Genomic DNA, 27,980 nt, shown 5'->3' with positions numbered 1-27,980 from the left:
CGGATGTGGTAGATGCAGGCCGCTTCTGATCAAAGCAGGGATGGGGAAACTGCGGCCCGCGGGCCATCTCCGGCCCGTGAAGGCTTGAAATCCGGCCCGTGACCATCAAGCAAAAATCAAGAGAAGATTTCGTATTGTTACAAAATTTCATTCTTACTGGCAATGGCCAAATTAGTGTTTCAGAAAATACATATCAATATTTTTATTTCAGTAAATAACATAGCCAAAAATGCAACAACTTGGCCCGCCATATATTTCGTTAGTATATATTGGCACGCGAAGGAAAAAGTTTCCCCATCCCTGGACCAAAGGAACTGGACTGGCCTGCAACTGGTGGATTGAGGAGACATGTAGCAACTGGAGTTATATTGCCTGTGTCCAACAGTGGACGTCCTACGGCTGATATGATGATAATGATTTCGAAGACGGAAATAGTCAACTGCACACAGATCGCCATGAAGGCAGACAAAGAAATTCTACGTAATTCTTCTAAACTAAGGAGGATATGATTCAGTGACGCAACGGAATCAGTCGCTAGCAACGTGAACTTTTTAGGGGTCCGTAACCAACGTGACTGCCAAGTGCCAAAGGTGCCTGTCCGTTAGCCTTTCATAGAGCGCGAGAGTTTTGAGCCGTGATAGCTGAAAGGGCGCTAAGCAACAAATAACAAGGGATTGGTTTTTTGGAGTCTTTTTGTATTTTTTATTTCAACTCCAAATTTGTTACTTTTACGGTCATCCCGTGAAAACCATTATCATAATTTGATTGCTTAGTAGCGACATCTCTTGTCTGGGTGAGCGGTTAGTTCCGAAAGAGTGTTGACGTCTCTCGATGAGAGCTAAACATAAATGTCGCTAGTGCGGCTGCTTAAATAGCTTAGTAGAAAAAAGCAATCTGAGATTTGTGTGCATAGGAGAAATTTGCCACCAAACTATAAGACACATACACCGAAACTATAAGACATTTTATACGTAGTATGTAAATACTTTATTGTACATAAAACACAATAGAATACAAAAAGAAAACAACAAAACCAAAAGAGTACAAAGACGAACTCATTCCTCAAAGGGATCTTTTCAAGCTAACCTAAACTAGAACGGAAAACTCAAAGATAGGCGACTAAGATTTTGTCTTAATTATAAGACCGCGGCGAAATGAGCTGGATAATTTTTGTCTTATAAATCTTATAATTCAGACGCAATAGCGGTTAAAGGCTTAAAGACTACGAGTATTTCCCAAAAAAACCGTACTTACCGAGTACAGAACCCTTCACGTGTGATTCCAAATTGAGCTTGACCGTTTTTTTGCCATAACGTATGTTAGATTCACATTTAAAGTGTTCATCATTAAGTGCAATGATTTGTTATTCTTGGAAGCATAAACTGAAAGTTTATTTTATTTAGATCACGAGAAAATATCGTGTTGGTTTCGTTACATTGCTGGGTAGCACAATTTATCAATTTGAAATGACTAGCTTTTGCCCGCGACTTCGTCCGCGTAGAATCCTATTCTGTGGTCCTCACCTTTCATCGATTAAAGCAAAAACCAGCAATATCTCACATTAAAGTATCGAATATTCAAAACTTTCGCCCCCTATTTCATCTCTTCAGGGTTTAATTTTTAAAATTTTAACCACCTGTTTCACCATCCATTGAATAAATTTATCCGTCAAATAAAATTAATCAATGGGTGGTGAAATTGCCCCTAAACTAAATTCTAATCTTCACGTTACTAAATTTTAAAAGTGACGCAGTTCCCATGGATGAAAATTTCATTCCAGGATCTTAATCTTAAACTACCTCCATACTGAATTTCGTTTAAATCTGTTCACCTGTTTAAGCGTATTATAGTCATCATCATCAGCCCAGCCTATATACGTCCCACTGCTGGGCACAAGCATTAGTATTTTACATAATATCAGTAAAGATCAACCTGGAGGTCTATGGGGGAGGCCTATGTCCTATGTCCAACAGTGGACGTCCTACAGCTGATAGGATGATGATGAAAGATCAATCATCGACGGTAATGTACCGCAACTGCACGGTACTTCTCGCGCTATCAAAAATACTTCAATCAAGTGTCTCGAACATGCACCATCATGCAGGGTTACCATATCTCAGGATTGATCCTGAGATCCCAGGATTTTGAGACTCTTCTCAGGATTCCGGCCGGATTTTGGGAATCTCGGGAAATCTCAGGATGTTTAGAGTTCTCAATTAAATAGAGGTTTTTGCATCCTTTTAATCAAAAAATAATCTCCCTTATAATTACATAATAGAGATTAACTAAAAAATCAACTCTGATCAAGTTAATTGCACAAATAAAATCAACCGAGATCACAAAATATCAATACTTAAAATAATAATTGACGGGAATCAGGCTTTTTCTCCGGACTTTTGAATTTTTCATCTGGTAACCCTATCATCATGTCGCTTTGCTCTAACTTCAAATCGTGATCTACGTAACGCTTGCGAAGTAAACACAAAACAGATTAATCTAAATCCGGCAGGTGCTAATACTGCACAGTTAATCGTGGCCGTGGCTCAAAATACTTCAGCAATCTTATACGGGTTATCCTGACTTAGAAGTCTTACCGGAACCATAGATAATCTAACACTTTTTTTCGAAAGTACTTGTAATCCTATTGTTTACCTTGGAAAATCTCTATACAATGTATGTTTTTTCTGTACTGCTTTAACTATGTGCTGGTGTCCAATAACGAAACATTTTTTCTCCTTAAATCTTTTCTTAAACCCCCATGCACATAGTTAATAGTCAAAAAGATCACTCTCGACCTTACACTAATAATTTAATGTATAGGTACTTACCTTTTGAACTCAAATTTTTAAAAAAAAAGTTGACTCAATAACCGTACCAGTATTAACTAGTACGATTTAGTATCCATAACTAACTGTATCGGTAGGGTTGCTCCTACTCACGGTTTTTCGGACACCCAATAATAGTAATTCATACAAATATTTTGGGATAAGCTAAATGTGTTTTACTTATGTAACTCATTTTTGATAATAAAGTTAGCTATATATTTTTTAGATTAACGTACGTGGTCCAATGCCCCAGTTCTAACATGTTGAACGTGTGAGAAGTCGGGGCCTTATCTAACTTAAAAAGGTGAACGTGGGGTACGTGGGAATGATACGAGATTCGAGTTTCGTAGTAGCCCTGCTGGATTTTGACATTTACTAATTCATTTCATTTATTTGCCTCTTGTGCAATCAGTTCTTTTTTAGCTGTTTGTGTAATCCATTCACTTCAACTCTCGTGGCACTATCTACACCTACTCTTTGAAATTTGAAAATTAAAATGCAGGGTAAATTGATGTAAGAATTGTCCAGGACCGCTTGACTGTATAGGTTGCACCTACTGCACCCTTGCAATATATTACAATGTTATGAATAATGCACTTATCTTGATTTTCATTAACACAGAAAAAGAATGTTTTCTTTTCGTACCAAGTTACCTAAAAGCGATCATACTTCTTACAGCAATAAAAATAGTCGTAAGTATACTTTTAAGTACCTGCCTTAAATGTTAGAAACAATTTTGCTATGGTAAGAATTGCATTGTACGATTTAATTGAATCGGTTTTATCACTGGTGTTTATGACTATTTATGAAGTAATAGTTTTCAAGGCTCAAGTTACCCAATTTCAACTTTTTAATTGAAAGAAAATAATAGTAAGTGGTATTTTCTTTAATTTCACTCATTTAAAAATAGTAAGTACCTACTTACTAGCAAACCATATATCCCGTTCTTGAAATAATATAATATAATAATAAAAACTATTTTAAGTAAGGTTTTTAATAATCAGATCAAACCGTCATGCACCAGGGGACGCGGTAAGAGGCGAGGTCAAACCTAATTTAACACTTTACGATCCTTACATTTGCTGAAGAAATAACACATTAACTCTATTAACAAGCCAAAAAAAACTTCTTGTTCCTTCAAACTTACCTGGCTCGACGTCCAAATATTTTTTTCCGTAAGAACGAACGCCGCATTGTCGTAACAACACTTTTCTTTTTCCATTTTCTCCATTGCGAAGCCAATTTTGTCACTCATGTTAAAAAAATATACTTTCTTTCCTTATCAGTTACTGAACGATTAACAAATCAACCAGCAACACGTGCGATACCAAGGACGCGATTTATTTACTGTATCTGGAATGCAAAATACTGCAGTATAATATATATTATTTTTCTCATTTCACTCCTATGTGGCGCGCACAAAAAAAAGTTAATATATTCTAGTCTATGGCACTTTTCCCGCCAACTTGTGACAGGTGACAGCGCGGGAAAACCGCTCGCCATGTAACCCAGACGAAGACTGCGGTGCGGCCTTAGAAGAGGCTAACCCAAATAAGAATAAATAGTAAAAAACTTGAGTTCAGTGAGAATTGCTAGTTAATCGCGCTTGATGCATAATAATTCATTGATTTTCACGCACTGACTACTTGGTTGCAGGCGAACTGCGGTTGTACTGGACAAAAACGTTTGAATCGTGAGCGAATTGTGTAATGAAGTTTACGCTACAGTTACGGTTTGAGTAGATATTTGCAACTGATAGTGTGTACATCACATCGATGAACTGTAAAGAAACTAATGTAAATTACTTAAGTAATATTAAGATTAATGGTGACGCAAGTTATGACGGGAAAAGGGCTTAAATGGGTCGTGCGATGGAAAATGAGACTATCGATTGAGTTTACGGTCAACGATACGGTACGGTCTTGGAAAGGTAGGTTGTAATGTAACTTACCTGGTTTGTTAAGTAAGTACTGAAAATGTTTTAAGTAAACATAAGCTGATGTTACCAACACAACACAACCAAAGGGTTGTTAATAAAAGACTGTGAGCTATCGCCGTTAAATGCAGCTATTTAATACCAATAATGTCTTACATACTATAGATTTTACCCGCGACTCCGAAGGTGCAGATTTCGTGCTTAAGTATTAATAAAGAATAGTTAACTATATTAATATGAATGGCTATAAAATGTGATTTATTGCTGAAGATGAGCTCTTGTTGGGTTCGAAACGCGTCAATGTAGTGTGGTGATCGTGATAGTTGAGTTTATGTAATTTATGTGTGTTCTTACAGTGTGGAGGAGGAGGAACTGCATGAACACACATTTTTGCATAGACGTACGTAGCTATCATAAGGTTGCGCTTGCGGGTGAGTAAAGTAATTATTGTTGGTAATTTATTAAACATGATCTGTGATAGTAAGTATAGAAGTGACAATGTAACCGCTACTAAATGTTTGTCATGAAGAAGGAAGGGAAAATTTTCTGAGACAGTAAATATAATTCCCTTGTCCCAGAATCACAATCTACTATCTATTTCACCCTGAACCGTTTATGCATGATCGAATCGAACCACAAACAAACCAACAAACTAACACATCTATAATCTTAGTAGAATGTACAAGTAGGCACCTATCTATTAAATGATGAGATGACGACAGGTATCTTCCTTAATTTGTAACGGAAATTTTGTGGAAGTTATCATCTTAATTGGGCACTGATCGTAATATCTTTGTAACCGAATTGATTATACAGGCAGAAAGTTACAGACATTATTTTCGTCATCAAGGACTTTAACGTGCGCACCCCTCCAGCTTCGCTGGTAGTTCTTTTTATTTTTTTTATTGTGTTTTTGGAGAAGGTATTATAAGTCTTAAAAGTAAAACGTTAACTAAATAAATATACTTATAGATACGTTAATTTGAACCCTAATCTCCAGTTTGCAAATCCATTACTACACAGCTGAACCACCACGCTGATTGACAGAGCTGTCGAAATTACCGATGTTATAGCGCATGAAATTTAGCCTCAAGAACAACATACAAAAACTAAAACTCGCGTTTTCCCAAAGATGAGACCAAGTTCGATCGATTGTTCGTCCTCGAAACCCCCACATCCCAATTGTCAAGCCGTTTCCAAAATCCCCGAAATAAATAAATACATAAACAAGAATTGCTAGTTTAATTAACAAGATTATGTATTGAAGCGCTAGCACGTTGCCATTTCCTCGGATAGGTATTAAGTATAAATAAACCTTGGGATTCGTTGGGATCAAGGTATACGATAGATGCACGAAGCTAACACAAGTTGCGACCTCACTGCTAGGTGTCTTCGAAAATGGAGTGCACCTAGTCAGTGTTAGCTTTGTTTTAATTTTGTTTTATTCATTTTACATCCTTTTCTGCTCACCTTTTTCGCACTGCTCAAATAAAATGGAGTTTTAATAACGGAACGTAAATAATTAATCAACTTGTACCTAAAATTGGTGTTTTTGAACCAGTTATCCATAACATGGCGTGAACGAAACTTGACCACTATGCTACTAGGGCAGATCGGAATAAACCAGCAATTAAGTGAAGGAAACGTATGGAATGTCATTAATACGTCTGTGGCGTGTCTAGACTATTGATAAACCTACTTTATGTATTATTCTGACCGTAAGAATTCTGAACATGAAACTACCGTGAGACTCACTCATATTAAATGATATTGTAACGGATAACTCACGTCTTAAACCGAGTTTAGCTCGACATGTTTCGGGCTATTTCGTAGCCCGAAACATGGCCGTGGTTTAAGACGTGAGTTATCCGTTACAATATCATTTAATATGTCGTAAGAATTCGTCTACGTTGAACTCAATAGAAAAAAATAATAGAAGTCCCTTAATAATGTACCTACTATTTAAACCTACGGAAACGTGCCTGACCCACTGTGGAAAATTTTCACAGAAAAAAATATAGTGATCGCATTGCTTGATTTGCTTGATAAGAGAATTTACCACGAACTTTACGGCGTAGAAAAATATCGTGAGGAATCCTGCAAAATCTTGTGCTATTTTAACAAAAATGTAATTAGATTAACCTCCTAACGCCCAGAGTCCTATATAAAGGACTTAATAGTAGATTATTGTCGTGACCTGGAAGTAGGCAATTGCTGGCTGAGTATGAGAATTAAACGGACGAGCTTGCGAGTCCGTTTAACTAATACGAAGCCAGCAATTGCTATTCCAGCCAAGACTAATATAAAGCTTTTCTCAAAAATGGTGAATAATTCTGAAATAGAATAAACTTTTTCTCAAAATATATTATCACATTTAATTTTATTCCAATATTTTTTATGCTTTCCCGCCTTTTTTTCATTAAAAATAAACTGCAGGTGTATTTTTCCACCGAAAACACCACAAGCTGTTTCAGACCCAATAGAAAAAGTCCGGAGTTCCAACAAAATATCTGATACCGGCCATTAGACTTGGCTGTATACGACTTGTGCCAAAATTTCCATGGCCTTTTTAACTTAAAAAAAAATTGTGACTGATTGCAGGCGCGCTAATTCATTATTGTCGAGCTAGCGCGCCTGCAATCTTTTAAACTTTTTAATTTTCCGCTGACCATAAACTATGCACTTCACCTTCTGATATGTAAAGAATAATGTCAACTTTTACGGACATTTTTGAGAAAAGTAGCTTTAAATCCAACTCTATCATAAATGACATAAAGTTTGATGTTCATAAATCAAAAATTTGACTCGGGCGTTAGGAGGTAAGAGCCAGATAACCCTGACTAACCACCGCTACCAACATCCTGCAGTAAAGAAATGAGCCCCGTCAGATAGGCCAGGCCATGTGTAATTTCTATTTTTTTATTTTCACTATAAATGCCGCTCAAGTCTTCATATATGCGACAGGAAACTGACAATGGTTGAAACGCTTGTAGAACTACCTTACCTACCCAAAACTTGACCAATAATTGAATTAAACTACTAAGTTATAATCTGAGGACTACGAAATAACGGATCACTCTTCATTCTTCACTCTTCATTGACTTTGAAAAGCTAGTAACCCATTCATTACATTTGCTTGTCGTTGAATATCAACCTTAAGTAATGGTGCATGTTTAAAACAAGTACAATTGCTTCAGAATGTAATTAATTGTGAATTCAACGATAGGTAATTATAAGTACCTACTTATTACTTACTGACTATTGCATTAATACTTTTAATGGGTTCCCAGATGAGCAATCTAGAATAATGCCACCCAAACATGAAATATCTATCATTATGCCTGAAGTTTTCTGATTGTAAGTCTGATAGGTACTTATTTCAAATCAGAAGACCGGTTTTTACCAATCGAAAGTAATTATAAGTCTGTATAGGTTAGCAGAGATCGGAATTTTCGCGGCAATTTTGATCTGTCATAGTGACTTTTCAATTATCGACTTCCGATATTCAATATCGATATATCGATACACAATATGTCAACAAAAATTAAAGTAGAGGTCAACAATGGACGATTTTATCGTTAAAGAGCGAACTCTTCCAATTAACTTTTGAGCAGTCGAAAATGTGAAATAGACATAAATATGTATTAAATGATATTGTAATGGATAACTCACGTCTTAAACCGAGTTAACTCGACATGTTTCGGGGTATTTCGTAGCCCTTCTTCTCAGGAGCACGCGACTCGGCGGCTGCCGCAACACGCACACTACGCGCCACCGCTCTGCTCGCGCGATGTCGAGTTAACTCGGTTTAAGACGTGAGTTATCCATTACAATATCATTTAATATGAGTGAGTCTCACGGTAGTTTCATGTTCAAGACATAAATATGCATTATATGCAATGAAAAAAATGATTAGTTAAAAAATTCTAATTTAATAATTCAATTTCATATTCAAAGTCTATTGTTGTGTTAATAAGTGCCCGTATAAAAGATATTACGATTATTATTTTTCGATAATATTTATCCTTATCGATATCACTTAGGTAGAGTCGATAAGTGAGAAGTCACTATGACAGATCAAAATTGGCGCGAAAATTCCGATCTCTGGGTAAAACAAAACTTCCAATATATCCTATTTTCAACTTAACGACAAGATTAATCAGAGAACTGTGACATTTTTCTATCGTAAAACTCCTAATATTTCCTAAAACTCGTATCTCAAATTCAGCTCAATGTTTCATCATTATTACCTATCCATTCATTATTTATTATCATCATCATATCAGCCATAGGACGTCCACTGTTGGACATAGGCCTCCCCCACAGACCTCCAGTTGCTTCGGTTGGCAGCGGCCTGCATCCACCGTGAACCCGCGGCTTTAACCAGGTCATCCATCCATCTCGTTGGTGGACATCCTACGCTGCGCTTGCCGATCCGCGGTCTCCATTCAGGAACTTTTCGGCCCCAACGGCCATCTGTCCTCCGTGCTTTATCCGTGTCTATGGTTACCCTTTGTTGGTGACCCTTGTTGTGTTGTGTGTTATTATTCATTGGTAGGTCAAAAATAGTTCCCCAGTTGCGACGCAACGGAAGCTTCTGTTATAAGCGAAATCAATGTTTACACCCCTTAATCAAACTGGCATCGCCTCCAGCGTCAGTGTTTCTAGCTTTTAAGAATTTAGTAATAGTACATTACTGTAGAGGCGGCCGGGAAGTAGGGGGTTGCCGGCCAAGCAGATATAGACGGCCGAGCGTAGCGAGGCCGGATAGGGATGCGAGGCCGGCAACCAACGTTCCGGCCGAGGCATGTATAGCACTACACTATTTTCTCAAACATGACAGGAAATAAAATAAAAAAAAAAACAAGAAATCAAGCTGGCGGGACGCTATAGTCTGGTGGCGACCTGTTGTGACGCGCGTGTCGAGCTGGCTGCTGGCGCAGCGGCTGCAGGTGGTGGTGCTGGGTGTGGGCGTGCGCCGTGTCGTAGAGCGCGCGTTGAAACAAAAGACGGTCGCATTGCCGGCCAGCGGCCTGCAAAGTTGTATGAAATCTCTTTGCAGGCCGCTAGAGTGACCGCGCGCAGGCAGGCGAGCCCCAGCGCCTGCAGCGCGATACTTCTCAGCCTATTATTTGTAACACAAAGTCAATATTTCATGTCATGTTTGAGAAAAATATTTTTCAATTCAACTGCCTGATCTAATGGATTACGCGTGCGATGCCGCGAGTAGGTAAAGTACTTCCTTTTATTCTTGACTTACAAAAGCTACTTTTAAATGGCAGAATGTCGCGGGATGAGGAGCTTGCTGACACCACTTAATTGGTGAACCTTTCACCGTGTTACTTACCTACCTATAATCACCAGCACCAATATCTGACACAACAAGCGTGCATAAATTATCTGATACGACTCTATTTCTAGGGCCGGAAGACATGTAATTATTTTGGCACACTCCGCTGTGTTAGATATTAATGCAGGTGACTGTACCACACGGGAAGACAGAGGGCCTACTCCGAAATTCGAAGTTCGTATCGTATCGTCCCTCTCACTCTCGTATTAAATATTGTAAGCGTCAGAGGGACGGAACGACACGAACTTCGATTTTCGAATTTCGCAGTTAGCCCCGCAGATTCGTCTGTACGACACTGTCCTCTAAGTTTTCGCCGAATATATTTTCCCTATTGATTCATTTTCCAACTGCTTCATATGGACGAACGTTTTTTTTTTAAACTGTAAGTATACTTTATCATCATTATCATCTCGGCCTATATACGTCCCACTGCAGGGCGCAGGCCTCTTCTCAGAATGAGAAGGTTTTCAGTAAGTACTTCAGGATTGTTGTAAAACTGACCTGGGTTTACAGCGGATAGCTCTGAAACACATATGTCCGAATAGTTTACAGTTTTAAGAAAGAAAATCGTTCGTCCATTTGAAATAAATATATTTTAGGCCAAAAGCCAGGACCCCGTATGACATGCCGTACTGTCGCAACAATCTTGCAAAATTTAATGTAGTAACTGAGTGGAAAAATAAAAGGAACCTCTTCAAAATAACGCCTGAATCAAGATATTATAGGTACAAGTTTAAATATTAATTAAACAAAGATGTTTCTGTTATTAAAACATATAATTATCAATCACAACAACGACATACTTAGGTACAGTGAATAGAGGGTTCTTTAAAACGCGAAGTTGCATTGAAAGGCCGTGCTTATTAGCAGTAAAACCTATTATGACGAGGACATTGAACCTCAAGAGTTCCGAGAATTTGCGATCAATCATGTTGCATTGCAAAGTAACGGACTTTAGTAATATGCTACGAGTTATAGCTTTAATTGAAGACGTGTTAGCTAAATTTTATGAGCTCAAAAGTTGCGTTGACGCTGCCTGCTGTTTCATCTACCCATAATGGTAATGGGGTTATCAAAATCTTGCAGGACCTACGTTGTGTAGAATAATGTAGAGTCGACAAACTTTGCCCTATGAATAACACACAGGAGGGCCTAATAAAAACCTAAAAACGTGGGCGGTCAGCTAAAACCAACCAAGTGTGTGGTTTGACCTATGGCCTCTCGAGCAAAGGATTGTGTTTTCAAACTCTGGGTCGCATCTCTTGAGTTTTGTATGAGAAATCGTGCGAAATCTGCACAAACCTGCGAAGAAACTCAATGGTGTGCGTATAAAGTTCTGAATCCTCACTGGGCCCGCGTTAGAACTATGAACTAAGCCTTCTCATTCTAAGAAGCCTATGCCCACAGCGCGAGGTATATAGGCGGGGATGAAGAATAAATCTGGAAGGCGCCGTTTGACGTTACAGCTACAGCCCTGCTTGCGATTGGCTCATTAAGGTATCTACTTATTTGACCCATCACAAATCTGAAAGTTTTCAAACGGACCCCAAGATAAGCGCCAAGTCAACAGGAACTAGCTTACAGGTCAGCTCAGCTTGTCACAGAAACTCTCAGAAGTTAAGCCGCATTGCATTCACATTTATCTGATACAGTGTGTTGTGACGTGTGTTGTGTCGCACACAAGCTATAGAGAGAGAGAGAGAGAGAGCATCACAACACAACACGAAGCCGCATTCACATTTATCTTTAGTGTTGTGTCGTGACGCATCAGAACGGTATTATTTTATATGGTTGCGTTCACATTTATCTGATGCAGTGTGTTGTGACGTGTGTTGTGTCGCACACAAGCTATAGAGAGAGAGAGAGAGAGAGAGAGAGACAGAGAGCATCACAACACAACACGAAGCCGCAATTTATCTTTAGTGTTGTATCGTGACGCATCAGAACGGTATTGGTTTCATTCATTTTATATGGTTGCGTTCACATTTATCTGATGCAGTGTGTTGTGATTGTGACGGCTTGTGTTGTGTCGCATCACAAGCTATAGAGAGAGAGAGAGACAGAAAGCTTTACAACACAACACGACAGATAAATAAGAATGCGGCTGAATGACCTTCCTATCCCAACTAGCGTCATGTTGCTTACTACTTAAGTCCACCTACGTCGCAGATTCGGCGACATCGCCCACTACTTAGGTCATTTTATCCCAACGGATGTGCCTCGTTACATGATGCTATTGTGTTAACTAAATATAGCAGATAGTGATCGATAGAGACAGACACGATCCTTTGTAGTGTGGGAATACGCAGGATGTCTGCATGCATTCTTCTGTTTGTTATTGTTTGATAAAAATGTGAAGCTACGATTGTAGTAATTAAGCCGGTTTATTTCTGTCACGAGTTTCTTTTAAGTCGAGGTGATAATAAGCTAGTTTGGGATAAGTTCGCCTTCGTACATCTTATTATCCTGTTTTTTTTGTTAATTTCATGTGTTTTTTTGTAGGTACGATAAAGAGTTTTACAATACAATAATACTAGTCTAGAGTGACTACACAACAATGCCTCGTTTGTCGATTGTTTTGTCGTTCGTATGGAGTCAGTTTAGAAAACGTACTGGTTATTGACAAGAAGTCACATCCACTTCTTAGGGTTATCTATCAGATGAAAAAATTAGAAGTCCTGATAAAAAGCCGGAGTTCTTTAAAAAAAAAGTTAGGATTTTTCTCAAACGGATATTATACAATTTGAAATATCAATTATTATTTTCGGGAACTAAGATCTCGATTCTCGATTCACGACGTATTGCCGCGGGTAAAAGCGTTTTTAGGGTTACGGAAAGTTGACCCTTCTTTTAATTGGCACTAAAAAAAACTGTTTGGTACCTTTGTAGTAATTTTTTTTAATAATAATGATAGAATAAAAAAATACGTCCCACTAATTTGCTATGCTGTATAATTCAGATTTAGGGGCTGTTTCACGATCCATTGATTAGTGTTAACTGACGGTTAAATGTGATGCCGGTCTCTATTTGTTTTGTTTGAATAGACGGAGACAGCATCACATTTAACCGTCAGTTAACACTAATCAATGGATGGTGAAACAGCCCCTTAAACCTTCCGGTGAGATTACTAATAGACTTTGTAGACTACCTAACTAATGGCAGTTTAATCTAGAGTTATCTGAGAATTTTCATTAATTTCATTAGACAATAGCCAATAGAATTTAGTAGGTAACTAGTAGGGCCTCGGTAATCCGGACTCCGGACTCCCGCTTGTTCGGTGATCGCTGTAAGGCCGGGCAAAGGGCTTCGCGGGGGAGACGGGCGGGTGTAGGTGCGGGCTGCCATTAGCCAATGCGTCGTCAGTCTTTTTTTATCGCCTTTCGTGTAGTACGTACAGTGTCAATTACATACTATAATCCGGACGCCTCGATAATCCGGAAAGGGTCTTGTTTTTGCCTCTCCGGATTACCGAGGCCCTACTGTAATTGATATCGTATCATATCAAATGTTGTTTGTCAACAAGCCGTTTAGACATGTAGTTATTCCTCTAATTGGATTTCTGATTATCATTATACAATATTTAGAATACGAAAGCCTAGTTCACGGCAAAAATGTATACATACGTGTCAATGTATAGGTACATACGTGTGCCCTTGTTTGAATGTAGGTCCAATATTGGGAGGAAGGAAACATTCCGCCCTTCCTATCGATATTTACGAACACGTAGGCGGTAGAGGGGATGGCAATCAATAAATATTAGTAAATCTGGGGGAACGGCAATTATATTATTTCTGGAGCAATTAGAAATATATCCTTATACTGAACTTATACTTAGTTATTAGAAATCCAAGAACGCTTTTTTTCAATTTAAATAAACTGTTAAAACTGTCCTAGCTATTGAGTTAATTAGAGTAGTACCTAAGTATCTTCTTCTAGGAGGGACTGAACATTAAAAAAAATAATTACGTAGGTCACAAATATTCAAAGCTATCTGAAATATCGTCCATATCATACATATTATTATTTCATTATCGTATTTTTAGTTAGGTACTAAAAACAAAACTACCCGTAATTTATTGAATCAATAGTTACTTTGCGGAAGTCCATATCAATGAACTAAAACAAACTAATAAACTTAACTATCATAAGGTCGCGGGTGAGCAAAGAAATTCTTTTAGTTCATTTAACGTGTAACTACCCGTCACGTGAAAAGGTCGTAAACGAACAAAAAGTCCAGGTGATAGAGTACCTATATGTTTTTTTTTAGCCAACATCAGATTTACATATAATGTGCCATGGATTCCAACTGTACCTTCCAATTAATTAGGTAGGTAGTACTACAAGTTTATAACAATTTGCAGACTGTATATACTTTGTAACCAAACTACAAATCCGTACCAAATTTCAACCTAATTCGGTCACCAGAAGATCAAGTAAACGAAATTCGATTTGTGACATTGAAAACAACTTAAATATATGTATACGTACCAACATTGCAAGTTAAATAAAAGCTTGTGAAAAGCGTATAACAGAGCACTGCATACATATAAATAAAATTAATTCATTTTTAATTCATCAAATTTCATCATTAAGTTTCGTCTTATGCAAGCTATGCAAATAAGAGAGCACGTGGTAAAGGTATCTCGAAAAGGTCAACGAAATTATATAGGTAGAGGTGACACCTCAGGCGCAATCTGCGCAAATAAACAGCTGACACGTAGGTCCCTACCCCACTTAAAATAAGCGCGCGAAAGGTAAAGGAAATAATGTTTCCAATTTACACCAACAAAATTTGTAGTATAATAATAATTTATCATTAAAATAAAAGCTTTACTATCAATGTTTTCCAACCAAAAAAAACCTGTGTTTAACACGCAAATCCCGCCCTTATGCCGTCCAAATACGAACTAACCCCCGCAACTCAAATGACCTTTCCGTGACATTACATCACAATATAAAAAACTCACCTTTTTATTTAGCAGCTCTATGGTCTCCCCCGGTTCCGCTCCGTCTTTGGCTTTCACCGTCATTTTATCACCAAATTTAAACTACACGTGTTTAATTTACGTTTAATTTTATTCGGAGGTTTATTTTGGACAACCGGCGCGTCCTAGTACGATTCCTTTTTATGCACCCCTCGGTGACTCGCGCATGCGTTCTGCCGGGACCCCTCGTAGCAATGGCGGACCGCGGCTTGTTTCTCATTGTACAGAGCTCTGATAACCTTTGCACTATGATCGGGAGGCAACTTTGATTTGTTATGTTATTAAAACAATGTGATTACACTCGAATGTGGTTAAGTCTCTTGATCGTCGATTATGTGTTACGCAACAGGCAACGAGTAAAGGATGTTGCGCGAGATTTAGTGCATAAAATATAAAAGTGGTGCAATTTCAGTGGTTGAAATAGGTGCAATAGTTACGAAAGGGTATTTTCTAAGGAACGCTATGCTGTCCTCAATGTGTGGCTGTATATAATTAAGCTGATACCCAATTTAATTAAGCTGCCTTATTCTAATCCCAATAAAGCAACTTAACTAAATTTCACGACAAAAGTGTGGTAAACAATGTTGCTAAGTTAGGTACAGTAAACATGCCATAACTGAACGAGGCAGAAAGATTGCATAACCGAATCTATCATTTTTTTAACGAAATTGTTTTCGGGTAGGTACATCGAACGCGAAGCGAGTCCCTATCTTTTCTTACTACATCTCTCTGTTACATCATTATGATTGTTTTTTTTTGGAGTATTTTTTGTTTCAACTTCAAATTTGTTACCTACTTTTACGGTCATCCCGTGAAACCTAACGAAAATACAAACTGAAACATGGAAAAACCCAGAAAAAAAGACCAGCGCTTGGAATCGAACCCAGGTCCTCAGCATTCCGTGCTGCGTGCTATAACCCCTACATTACACCACCACCGGACAGGAGTCTAGACACAAATTTCTCCCATGCGCCACACATTTCAGCCTGCTTCTTAGGGTTCCGTAGCCAAAATGGCAAACACGGAACCCTTATAGTTTCGCCATGTCGTCTATTTATTTGTCTGTCCGTCCGCGGCATTGCTCAGGGGCTATCAATGCTAGAAAGCTGTAATTTTGCTCGAATATATATGTAAACTATGCCGATAAAATGGTACAATAAAAAATTAAAAAAAATATTTCTTTAGAGGGGTTTGGGCGGAGGTCACCAAATTCGGAATAAGTTAAATCCTGACTTTTCCAGTTTCTTTTTGAGTCAGTTTCTGAAATCGTTTAGTTCCCAAGAGGTCGTTTCGGTAATAAGTTTAATTCTGATTATGCCTAATCCGTTAAAGGATCAATGCTGAAACAGTTAGGTTCTAAGTAAGCTAAATTTTAACAAAACCAAATTATAACCGCATCAAATTCAATAATAAGCCCTTTTCTGATTAGGTCAAATTCTTTATACGTTTCATTCATTAATAGTCTATATCTAATTTGGTTAGTTTTTGATTACGTAAAACTCGTATAAGTGACATTTCTAGTGTAAGTCAAAATCGTGGTACGTCATGCGAATTTACAGTCAACCACAATTATTTGTAGTCTTTTTCAGCGAGAAATGTAATAACAGTATATTAGGTACAGTAGGTACGGAATGCTGCAAAATTGCATGAACAGTTAGTCTATGATTATGATAGAACTACGTATCGTAGACCACCCCATCTACACTATTATATAAATACTACCTATTTAAGACATGAAGGTGACTTTGACAGCTAACGCCACCACGGCTGTGGTAGGCAGGACAACACTCGACACGTTTAGTTGTTCTTGGCATTCATTAGTAAATAGTATTGATGTTAAGTGTCATCTGATATTCTAGCCAATTGTACTTGACCTCCACAGAAACCATCGAACGTAGAAAATAACTAACTATGACGTATACTTATTAAGAATCCCCTCTAATTAGATTCAGTCATAATAAGGAAACAAATTTAGTTAGAATTTGTTTTGTAAAGAAACCTTTCTTGTCTGAATCGGTTCTTGTTCTAATTTAACCTACTCCGAAAAAACTTCCTAACCTACTAAAAATCAGACCTCCTCAGAAAAATGCTAAATAAGAAATTGGTAAATATAGTGTTTGACATGTTTCGAAACTGACTCGCCCCGAATCCAACCTAATAAGAACATGATCTACCCAGAAGCTAGTCAAATAAGAAACTGGAAAAGTCAGGATTTAACTTATTCCGAATTTGGTGACCTCCGCCCAAAGCCTTTAGAGTACCTCGCATAGACGTAAAGTGGGGGTGATTTTTTTCTCATTCAACCTTGTAGTGTGGGGTATCTTTGGATAGTTCTTTTAAAACCATTAAGGGGTTACTAAAACAATTTTTCGATTCAGTGATTTTGTTGCAAAATATTCAACTTTAAAGTGCAAATTTTCATTAAAATCGAGCCACTCGAAAATGTAAACCGGTGGGTGCAAAAATTTGAAAAAATTCAGGATGGTAGTAAGTATATCAAACTTAAAAGGAAAACTATAACGGTTAAGTTTTCTTGAGAATTATTAGTATTTTAAGAGTAAATAGCAGCCTAAGTTATAAAATATACCTAAACTGTGAATATTCCGTACAAAATACGAAATCCTTAGAAAAATATTACTTATTTGTTTCGTAATGGCTATGGAACCCTATTTCGGGCATGTCCGACACGCTCTTGGCCGGTTTTTTTCCTTTACTAGCCACTATGTTTTTAGCTCTCATCAAGAGACATCAACATTCCTTCGGAACTAACCTAACTAAGTGGTGGGTGTAGGGGTTATAGCACGCAGCACGGAATGCTGAGGACCTGGGTTCGATTCCCAGCGCTGGTCTCTTTTTCTGGTTTTTTTTCTGTGCATCCATGTTTCAGTTTGTATTTTCGTTATGTTACATCATTTCGTACGTCTTTCCAATTCAATTTGAAACGTACGAGTCGTTACTTATGAAATTGTGGTATTTTAACCTAAATTTAGGGTATTTTTACGCGTTTAGGCTATTTTTTGGGATAGAAAATTATTTAGGGTATTTTTTGGGTAAAAGTTTGCGAATAAAATGTACGATTTCAATAAAAAAATACTGCAGATGACATAGAAGGCAATGGATGCATTCCAAGAAAGTTTTGAAACGGTGTAGTAGTTTAGCTATTAGTTTATTAATAAATCGCATTTATTTGCTGTTTTTATTTTAAAAAAATTTTAGGGTAAAAAGTGCCTAATTTTGGGGTAATTTCGCGTAGCGTTAGGGTAAAAAAAATATCTGAGGTGGCAACACTGGCTCTACTAAGCTTAGGTATACAATTGAAGCGATTAATGTTTTCGGATGGGTCAATTGGGAGACGTGGTGCAGTTGGTAGCGCACTCGGCGCGTGCCAAAAGATACGGGCGCGAATCCCGTTCAGCGCAACCGAGAACTTTTTCTATTACCTAACAAAAAATATACCTACCTACAGTAGAACCCGCGTTCACGTTCACGTTTAACACGATTTCACGCATAAGGCCTGATTTCATATTTTAGGGTTCCGTAGCCAAAATGCCAAAAACGGCGGAACCATTATAGTTTCGTCAAAATTTTAAATATAATTTTTGGGTACCTCTTAGGCTCCCATAGAAGGAAAGTGGGGGGGGAGGATTTTTTATTTTTCATCTCACCTTATTTATAGCGTAGGTATATTTTATACCTTAGGTTGCTTTTGCTACTCATAAACTACTAATAATTCTCAAGCAAACTTAGCCGTTATAGTTTTCCTTGAAAGTTTGATATAGTTACTACCATCCTGAATTTTTTACAAATTTTTCCACTCACCGGTTTAGATTTTAGAGGGGGGGGACGCTCGATTTTAATGAAAATTTGCACTTTAAAGTTGAATATTTCACATACACATCACTGAATCGAAAAATCGCCTTAGCAAACCCCTAATGGTTTTAAAATATCTTTCCAACAATAACCCACACCATAGGGTAAGATGAGAAAAAAAATCACAACAGCTACGGAACCCTATCTTAAGCGTGTCCGACACGCTCTTGGCCGGTTTCATGGTTAATTTACTTAATACGACTCGCATTCCGCTTAATACGCAATCTAAAATTATTATTATTTTATATTACTTATCCACCTTGCGTCGCCGTATAATACTTATATAAAGTTAGGTGATATTCAGGTGATAAAAATTAGGACTAACCAAGTCGTAGGTACACTAATATTACGCAAGGGGCCGCGATTCTGGCGATACCTCCGCCTCAGTATATAAAAAGGTACTCTGTGCGCCTGTCTCGATAAGTTGGTGGCCCTGACCACAGAATAAGAATAGTACAAGTGCCCGTTAGTGCCCTGACTCCTGACTAAGCGATGGCTTCGTACTAGGTACCTACCTAGCTACACTTAGCTGAGCGTCGTCCACTGGATCTGAATCGGACCGTACGCGCCGTATGAAGTGGAGGGATTGGTTGCTTTGTATAGATTTATATGGTGCAGAAATGCAGCAGGGCTACTACGAAACTCAAAACTCGAAGTTCGTGCGGTCCCTCTGACACTAAGGTACACTATTTAATAAGAGAGCGAGAGGGACCGCACGACACGAACTTCGAGTTTCGTAGTAGCCCTGCTGGTCCAGTGCACGCTTCCGCGGTCCGCTTTGTGCGGCGCGTACACTCATTCGCTAATTAGCACCGCTGCGGTGTTTTGATTTGTTATTGTTGCGAGTTGTTAAATTGTTATCTTCATTCGTGTAAGCGTAAGTTCAGTGATGTCAAAAATTAAAAGAAAAGCATTATCACTGCAAGAAAAAGTAACCATATTAAAAATACACAGACAAAAAATCAGGTACAATTGGCTGCTGACTTGCAGTTACCCGTTTCTACGTTACGTACCATTTTAAAAAACAGAGAAGATATTAAAGAAAAATGCAAGTTGGGAGGAGTGAATAGAAGAAAGCTGAAGGTAGGAAAGTTTGTTAAATTAGAAAATGTTTTAGTCGAAAGGCTTCATCGAGCAAGGGCCTTAGACCTACCGATAAGTGGCCCCATATTATGCGAGAAAGCACGTAAAATCGCTGAAAGCTTACAAATCACGGATTTTAAGGCGTCAAATGGCTGGATCGATCGTTTTAAAAATCGTCCGGCATTGTGTACCGTCAAATCAGCGGGGAAACAAAAACAGAAAGTGATGTCGATACCTGGTTGGCTACACTCCCAGCGTTGTTACAAAATTATGAGCCTCGAGACATTTTTAACGCAGACGAGTTTGGTTTGTTGTTCAAATTTATGCCCGATAAATCCTACGAGTACGTTTACAAGGGAGAAACCTGCCATGGCGGCACAGCAAGCAAAGAACGACTGACTGTATTAGCGTGTGCCAACTCTGATGGGTCAGAAAAGTTACGTTTGTTGGTGATAGGTAATGCAAAAAATCCACGTTGTTTTAAAAATTTAAGATCTCTGCCTGTAAAATATGATGGACAATCACGTGCTTGGATGACTCGTAATCGTTTTGTTGAGTGGTTAAAAAGCGATAGATAATTATTTCCAGATGAAGTGTAGACGGATAATTCTGTTCATCGATAACTGCCCAGCTCACCCCAAAGGAGTTGAACTAAAGAACATCAAGCTTGTTTTCTTACCTCCAAATACGACGAGCAAGTTGCAACCAATGAATCAGGGCATAATAAAGGTTCTTAAACAAGGTTATAGAGTTCGGCTGATACATCGCTATTTAATGGAAATGGACGACCCTGGCAGCAAACGACCACTGAATGTTCATAACGCGATACTAAACATAGCAGCGGCATGGGAAGCAATCAAGCCCGAAACAATCGAAAACTGTTTTAAAAAAGCAGGGTTCCGAAATGATGAGCGTAATGTCGTGTTAGAATAAGAACCCATCATATTGCAGGATTTTCCTGGATATTCATCCATAGACGACAATGTTGCAACTTACGAAGTGCTTTCAGTCGAAGACCTTATTGAAGGCAAAGGTTCCATCCATCCACCCAAAACGCATCCCTAAGTGATGATGACGACACTCATGAACAGGAGGAAACACCTCCAATTTTGTCAAATGCTCAGGCGTTGTCAGTTGTGGCAGAATTAAGACGTTATGTATCGTTTATGGGTAATAGCGAAGACACGATCCATAAATTAAATTATATTGAAAATCTTGTTATAGCAAATGCATCCACATCTCTGCGTCAAACTAAAATAAGTACCTAAGACTTCAAGTAATACCTTTAAGTTCCTACCCTAATGTTGATTTGTGTACCTATCTTTGATGTCTTTCATTAAATTCTAAATAAACAAATTACATTAAATTATTAGTTTTATTTTTCACGCAAAGACTACAATATATATTTTTCACGTTTAATACGATTTTCAGTTTAAGATGTTTTGTTCGCTAGTTCCCCTTATACATATGGGCCCTGGTAGGTACCTAATTTATGCTAAACTTATAATTGATGATTGATTAATTTGACGACCGGATAGCCAAGTGGTTAGAGAACCTGACTACGAATCTTGAGGCCCCGGGTGCGATCATTGGCCGGGGCAGATATTTGTATACTACTTAAATAATACGATTGTTTGTTCTCGGGTCTTGGACGTTTAATATGTATTTAAGTACCTCTATGTATTTATCTTTTTAAGTATGTTTATCCATTACCTAGTATCCATAATACAAGTTTAGCTTAGTATAGGACTAGGTGTGTCAATTGTCCCATGATATTTATATTTATTGCAATATCCCTTCACAGCACTCTAAAACCAACCTCAGGTTACTTTTGTGTTTGTATAAAATTTACACTCTGACTAGGTCAATCTCAATTATCTTTAGGTAAGTAAATTATTTTTTATTCATTTTATGCTACTTACCCTACTGTTGATCGCGACCTCATCCGCGTCTCGTAAGAACGATACCGATAGGTCCGGATTTACCACGTCGATGCTCCTTTTCAACCGGTTGAAGAGCATCCAGGCCTCTTCAAGTTCAAGTTCAAGCAAAACAACTGACAGTATGCGTATAAAAAAAACAAGAGCGAGTCACGAATTAATAGTAGGTATTCGAATATTAGAGCCAATCCGTGGCTCCTTTTAAGATGAGTTAGAACGGAAAACCAATCGTGAACTGTGCGCCATTTCTCTTGCCGAGTTACTCGGCGCGGCCGTCGGCGACGCAAAACTACCCTCGTCTTAATCACAATTATTGTCAGAAGTACGGTTTCACACTACAAGGACTAAGTTAGGTACACTAGGTTAGTAAGTAAGTTGGGCTTTGCGTTTGAGCTCACCTTGAAAAGAAAAAAGAAGCCACGAACTGGCTCGAAATATTTCACGCATACTTAGGCAATATTTTCTAAAACACAGGTAGGTACATGAGAAGTTAAGAAAAAATAGTACCTATCTATTATTTTTCCCTGCCTTTAGCACTTTGTAACGGAAGAATGTCCGCGCCTAGCAGGTATGCATAGCAGGGATGTAACGGATGTTTTATTATTTATCGTATGGGATGCGTGTCATGCGTGTCACTGCAAAACTGTGTAAGAAATACAAATTAAAACTAAAAATTAAAACATAATAGATTTCTTCAATGACCAGATGTTTTCAATTTAGTTTATCGGAACCAGAAACGGAATCGGAACTGAAAACGGAACCGGAATCAGAACCAAAGTCTGATCTATTATAACCTACATTTCCACCGTGTTAAGCTGAATTCAAAAGGCAATGTGGCTGGCCGTAGCCGTGGCCGTGGCCGTAATATCAGCCGTAGGACGTCCACTGTTGGATATAGATAGGCCTCCCCCATATACCTACCTCCAGTTGCTTCGGTTGGAAGCGGCTTACATCCACCATGAACCAGGTCATCTTGTCCGTCTGTTGGTGGACGCAGGACTGTAGGTACACATTTAGGTACCTGAGTATTTTATCCCATGTATGTTATTTCTAAGAAAATAAGTACCTAATATTTGGGGGGCCTGGCATCTTGCTCAAAATCCTGTGACTAATGCGACTGCGGCACGCCGAGCGATTTCTCTGTTCATTTCAGAGGTGCGAGCCGGGGTTTGAACCCACGACCCTCTGCTTGAGAGGCGATAGGTCAAACCACTAGGCCACCACGGCTTCAGGTAAATGCATAAAGGTAATGCATGTAAACACTTTATATTGTACAAAGGAAAGCAACACCATTGGCTGACGTAGAGTTATGAACAACGGCCCTTTAAGAAATCTCTACGAGTCCACTTTTGAGTAGGTGAGAGGAGCAAAGATAGATGACAGAGGACAAAGAATGAGTTTAAAAGTTACAGCAGTTAACACCTGACAGCACACAATGAAGAAATAAAAAACGCGCGAACTCGCAACTATAATCTAGTTTGCAACGCGTGTAGGTAAAGTAACGACTTTTTAAAGTTGGCGAAAATCTATTAAGATAATAACAAAGTGAGAATTACAATAATACGGTATTTGACAACTCCTGATTTTGCCATATGAGAGAGAGAGAGAGAGAGAGAGAGAGAGAGAGAGAAACATTTATTTACACATATTCGATACACATAAAAATACATTAGATGGAGAAAAAAAATAACATCGAATAGTATAAAGTGGACCCCACTCAGCATAATGTTACGGCAAGCCGCAACGCTGTTTTTCAGTGGAACCCAATCATATCTTAATATTATTATGAAAATATAGATAAAACAGATAGTGGTAGTATAAAGTGGACCCCACTCAGCATAATGTTACGGCAAGCCGCAACGCTGTTTTTCAGTGGAACCCAATCATATCTTAATATTATTATGAAAATATAGATAAAACAGATAGTGAAGAGAAAATTTAAATCGGTTGAAAATTTGATTTATTATAGTGATTTTTTGAAAAATCTATATACCTGTCTCTTTCTCAAACGCTTTTCTCTATGAAGCAAGTATGGCGGTACTGGCGTGTGACGTCACATGCCAGTAGGTCTTCTGTCTAATCTTGAATTTCAAACCTTTATAACTTTGTTATTTAGAAAGGTAGCTTAAAAATTGTTTTTCTATTCGATATCAGGCATTGTGTAGTTTTAATTTATAAAACATATACAAAATAGTGAAATACCGTATTACTGGACGTAGAATTATATTATGATCTAGTTATTAGTGTAATTTAGAAGTAGGTAAGTACAAGCACTTAATGTGACGCCACTGAGTGCGATATTTAGTTTAATGTACCTACCTACTGTTCTTATGTACATTTGTAATTAGGAATGAAAGAAAAAGAAAGAAAGAAATAAATAAATAATTTATTCGTGACAAAGTACGAAATAACTAAAATAAATTAAATAAAGTTGCGTGTCACGAAATATAGTCCCAAATCAGCAAATTTCTAACTCTTTATTCCGCAACAATTTAGAAATACAGTCAAAACCGTTTATAGCGACACGACTTATAACGACATATATCTGATATACTTACCTAGGTAACGACAAAAAAAATATCTCATACACGATCTTATATACTCGTAAGAAATACACTGTGGTTATAACGAGTAAAGACCAACCGTGTATAACGATCAATTATTGCTGTCCCTTTAATCTCGTTATTGAAATACGAACATACCCTCAAAAGCGGATTTATATTGTACCTTGTACATCTAATTCCTTGCCTACATTGTGTCCTTAAAAAATCCGCAATATTTTAGCGAATAGTTGCAAGAGTACCCTCAAAACCTTTGTTAGAATTTTTAACTATTCAAACACACTGTTGCGACTCCTAGCGCCATCTAGAGAGCACATAGAAACTCCAACCGAGTTCTACATGGCGCTATCGAAGTTTCACAGCTCGGACTTAATTCAATTAAAATATCTGACAAACTTTTGTAATTTTTCAAACAAACTTTCTAACTCATGCGTTGAAATATTCTTTTCACTTCTCATGCTCGTAAAATGTTACTTTAGTCTCTGCCTATCGGCGGGACTAAAGCTCCTTTTTTTATTCTAGGGATTAGTTTTTTTTTATTTACGTTGGAAGCCCCTAAACAGCTAACACGGTGTTTGTGAATGGCGGATTTTTAGGACGTGGAAATAACCTCAAATCGACAACTGCAAAAATATTTTAAAAAAAACGCGATTTAATTTGATGAGAATGAAACACAATTAATGATTACGAGTATGAATTAGACGTGTGCGCCGCGCCGACCCGCCGCCGCCGCCGCCATTTTTTCGCCGCCGCCGCCGCCGATCAGCGTATCGGCGTAAAATCGGCGCGAGTTCAAAATGTTTTCTATACTGAATTTCTGACTTTCGAAGCATTCTATTTTTTACTACAATGAATCATTATTAGTCATTGGTTACATCATCATCATCTCAGCCATAGATCGTCCACTGTTGGACATAGGCCTTCCCCGTAGACATCCAGTTGCTTGGGTTGGCAGCGACTTGCATCCACCGTGAACCCGCGGCTTTAACCACTCCAGAACTTTTCGGCCCCAACGGCCATCTGTTCTCCGTGCTATATGGCCTGCCCATTGCCACTTCAACGAGCTATTTCGCTTGGCTATGTCGGTGACCCTTCTATGTATCTCCTCATTTCTGATTCGATCCCGTAGAGAAACCACAAGCATAGCTTCCATAGCTCGCTGAGCAACTCTGAGCCTATTTATAAGGCATATAGTGACGCACAACGTCTCGGATCCATATGTCATCACTGGCAACTGGCAACACACATTGGTTAAAGACTTTTGTCTTAGGACACTGAGGAATTTTGTACGAAAAGACGTTGCGGAGTTTCCCAAACGCTGACAATCCGGGTTGGATTCGACGATTGACCTCCTTCTCGAAGTTGGACTTACCTAATTGGACGGTTTGTCCTAGGTATCATACGCGTCAACAACTTCAAGAACCAAATTCTCCACCAAAATAGGGGTAGGCACCACATGGACATTCGACATGACCTTTGTCTTGTCCCTGTTCATTTTGAGGCCCACCCGTTGGGAGACTCGATTGAGGCCTTGGAGCATCGTGCTGAGTTCTTCCATCGACTTTGCCATAACCACCACGATATCGTCGGAAAACCGAAGGTGAGTGATGTTATATTCGCCGTTGATATTGATGCCTAGTCCTTTCCATTCCAGAAGCTTGAAGGCGTCTTCCAAACCGGCAGCAAACAGTGTCGAAGATATGACATCTCCCTGTCTTACGCCTCTTTTCAAGGGCATCAGGCATCAGCGCAGGCCCCCTTTGAACTCTGTTCCTGTACTCGGACCGACATAGTGGCATTTTTATACAAACACTTCAACACTTCGATATATCGATAGTCGATACGATACGGCATCGTTGGAGAGACTCTAACACCGCCCACGTTTCGACCGAATCAAAGGCTTTCTCGTAGTCCACAAACGCTAGACATAGCGGCAAGTTATACTCTTCGTTCTTCTGTATGACCTGCCGCAGCGTATGAATGTGGTCTACGGTAGCCTTTTCGGAACCCGGCTTATTCGGTTGGCTGGAAGCTATCGACCCTGCATTCGAGACGATATAAAATGACCCTGGAAAGCAGCTTATAAACATGGCTCAACAGCGAGATGGGCCTGTAGGTCTTCAATAGGGTGTTATCGCCCTTCATGAAGGAAGAACAACAGCATAACGCTCTTGTTCCACGCTTCTGGCGTTGTGCCTTCGAGCAAGACGGAATTAAAGAGCCTCTGAAGGACTTTAAGAGCCGGTGATCCACCCGCCTTCCAAAGCTCTGACGTAATTCCGTCCTCACCCGGCGCCTTGTTGTTCTTAAGCTGTTTCAGGGCCATCCTTATCTCGTAAAGACTGATGTCCGGGATATCTTCTGTATGGTGTCGGGTCAGTTTGGCTCTTGGGTCTTGAGTCGCCGCGCTGAAAACAGGCTTAGTGACCGACTCGTAGAGCCGTCCATAGAACTCCTCGATTTCCCTCAACACTTCCGCTTTAGTCCACGCTACACTGCCATCATCTCTCTTCAACTTTGTCATTTGGTTTTGCCCAATAGACATATCTCTTGCGAACACTTTAGAGCCTTTATTCCACTCAATCGTATCTTTAACACGAGCAGTATTAAAGGTACGAATATCGTGTCGCAAGGATTTCGAAATTTGTCTATTCAGCATCATCGGGAGACTGCAGTCGAAGCGAGCGTCCTTATGGCTACTCATACATACATAGGGTATACTCCGAGAGCTTCCGAGTTCTACTGGTACGGTGAATCTTAAAGAAGAGAAGAAGAAAAAAGGTCCCGTTTAAGTCCAAAACGGGTGGACAAAATGATATTTGTCCGTGACAATTACAGCCGCTGCAAGGCGTCAATTAAAGCTTCATTGTCTGTACATTTTATCTAATCTTGTTATAAAAATTAGTCTACAAATTAAACAGTTCTATTTAAAATCTCCGCGCCGAAATCACGCCGAAAACACGCCGCCGCCGCCGATTTTTGACCGGCGCCCGCCGCCGTAGATTTTAGCATCGGCGCACACGTCTAGTATGAATCTATTCAATTATATTAAGGATTAATTTATTTTATTATGCATAGTTCAATTAGTTTTAAAATAGTTTTCAATTTTGAAACTGTTGGCTAAATGCAAGCTTTTAAAGCGTCACTTCATAAATAATAAAAGAAAAGAAAAAATCGCGCAACAATTTTTTTTATATTTGAATTTTGAACAGATGGCCTGTCCATTAGTCGAGCGTACGTTTATAAAAAGTAATATTGTAATTTTTCCTTCCTTTTTACATGGTTTTTTTCCTCGCATTCAATGTGAAAAGTAGAGTGTTTAACGCGAGACTAAACAACCATAATGCCACTCGAACTATAGCCACCCTCGCTCTGCTCGGGTGGCTAAACATCTCATGGCTTGTTTTAGTCCCTAGTTGAACAATCTACT

General features: G+C 38.7%; 1 protein-coding gene across 4 annotated transcripts in view; it reads right to left on the bottom strand.

Moving 5' to 3' along the window:
* Positions 1-22,085, bottom strand: part of nebu (solute carrier family 2 member nebulosa) — a 111,206-nt gene extending 89,121 nt beyond the window's left edge. The window contains exons 1-2 of one of the 4 annotated variants that reach the window (XM_074091519.1): positions 4,777-4,865; positions 3,973-4,178 (exon numbers count right to left, since the gene is read on the bottom strand). In XM_074091519.1, coding sequence (XP_073947620.1) covers positions 3,973-4,080 — 108 coding nt within the window. In that variant the 5' untranslated portion in view covers positions 4,081-4,178; positions 4,777-4,865. Of the gene's footprint in view, positions 1-3,972; positions 4,306-4,776; positions 4,866-15,078; positions 15,298-21,971 lie in introns of those variants that run through there. The other 3 variants (XM_074091523.1, XM_074091524.1, XM_074091522.1) reach the window with 3 other exon arrangements.
* Between the last annotated feature and the right edge of the window lie 5,895 nt (positions 22,086-27,980).

The sequence above is a fragment of the Choristoneura fumiferana genome, chromosome 8 (genome assembly GCF_025370935.1).
Source record: "Choristoneura fumiferana chromosome 8, NRCan_CFum_1, whole genome shotgun sequence".
Taxonomy (NCBI): Eukaryota; Metazoa; Arthropoda; class Insecta; order Lepidoptera; family Tortricidae; genus Choristoneura; species Choristoneura fumiferana.
This window is presented reverse-complemented; position numbering and strand designations above follow the sequence as displayed.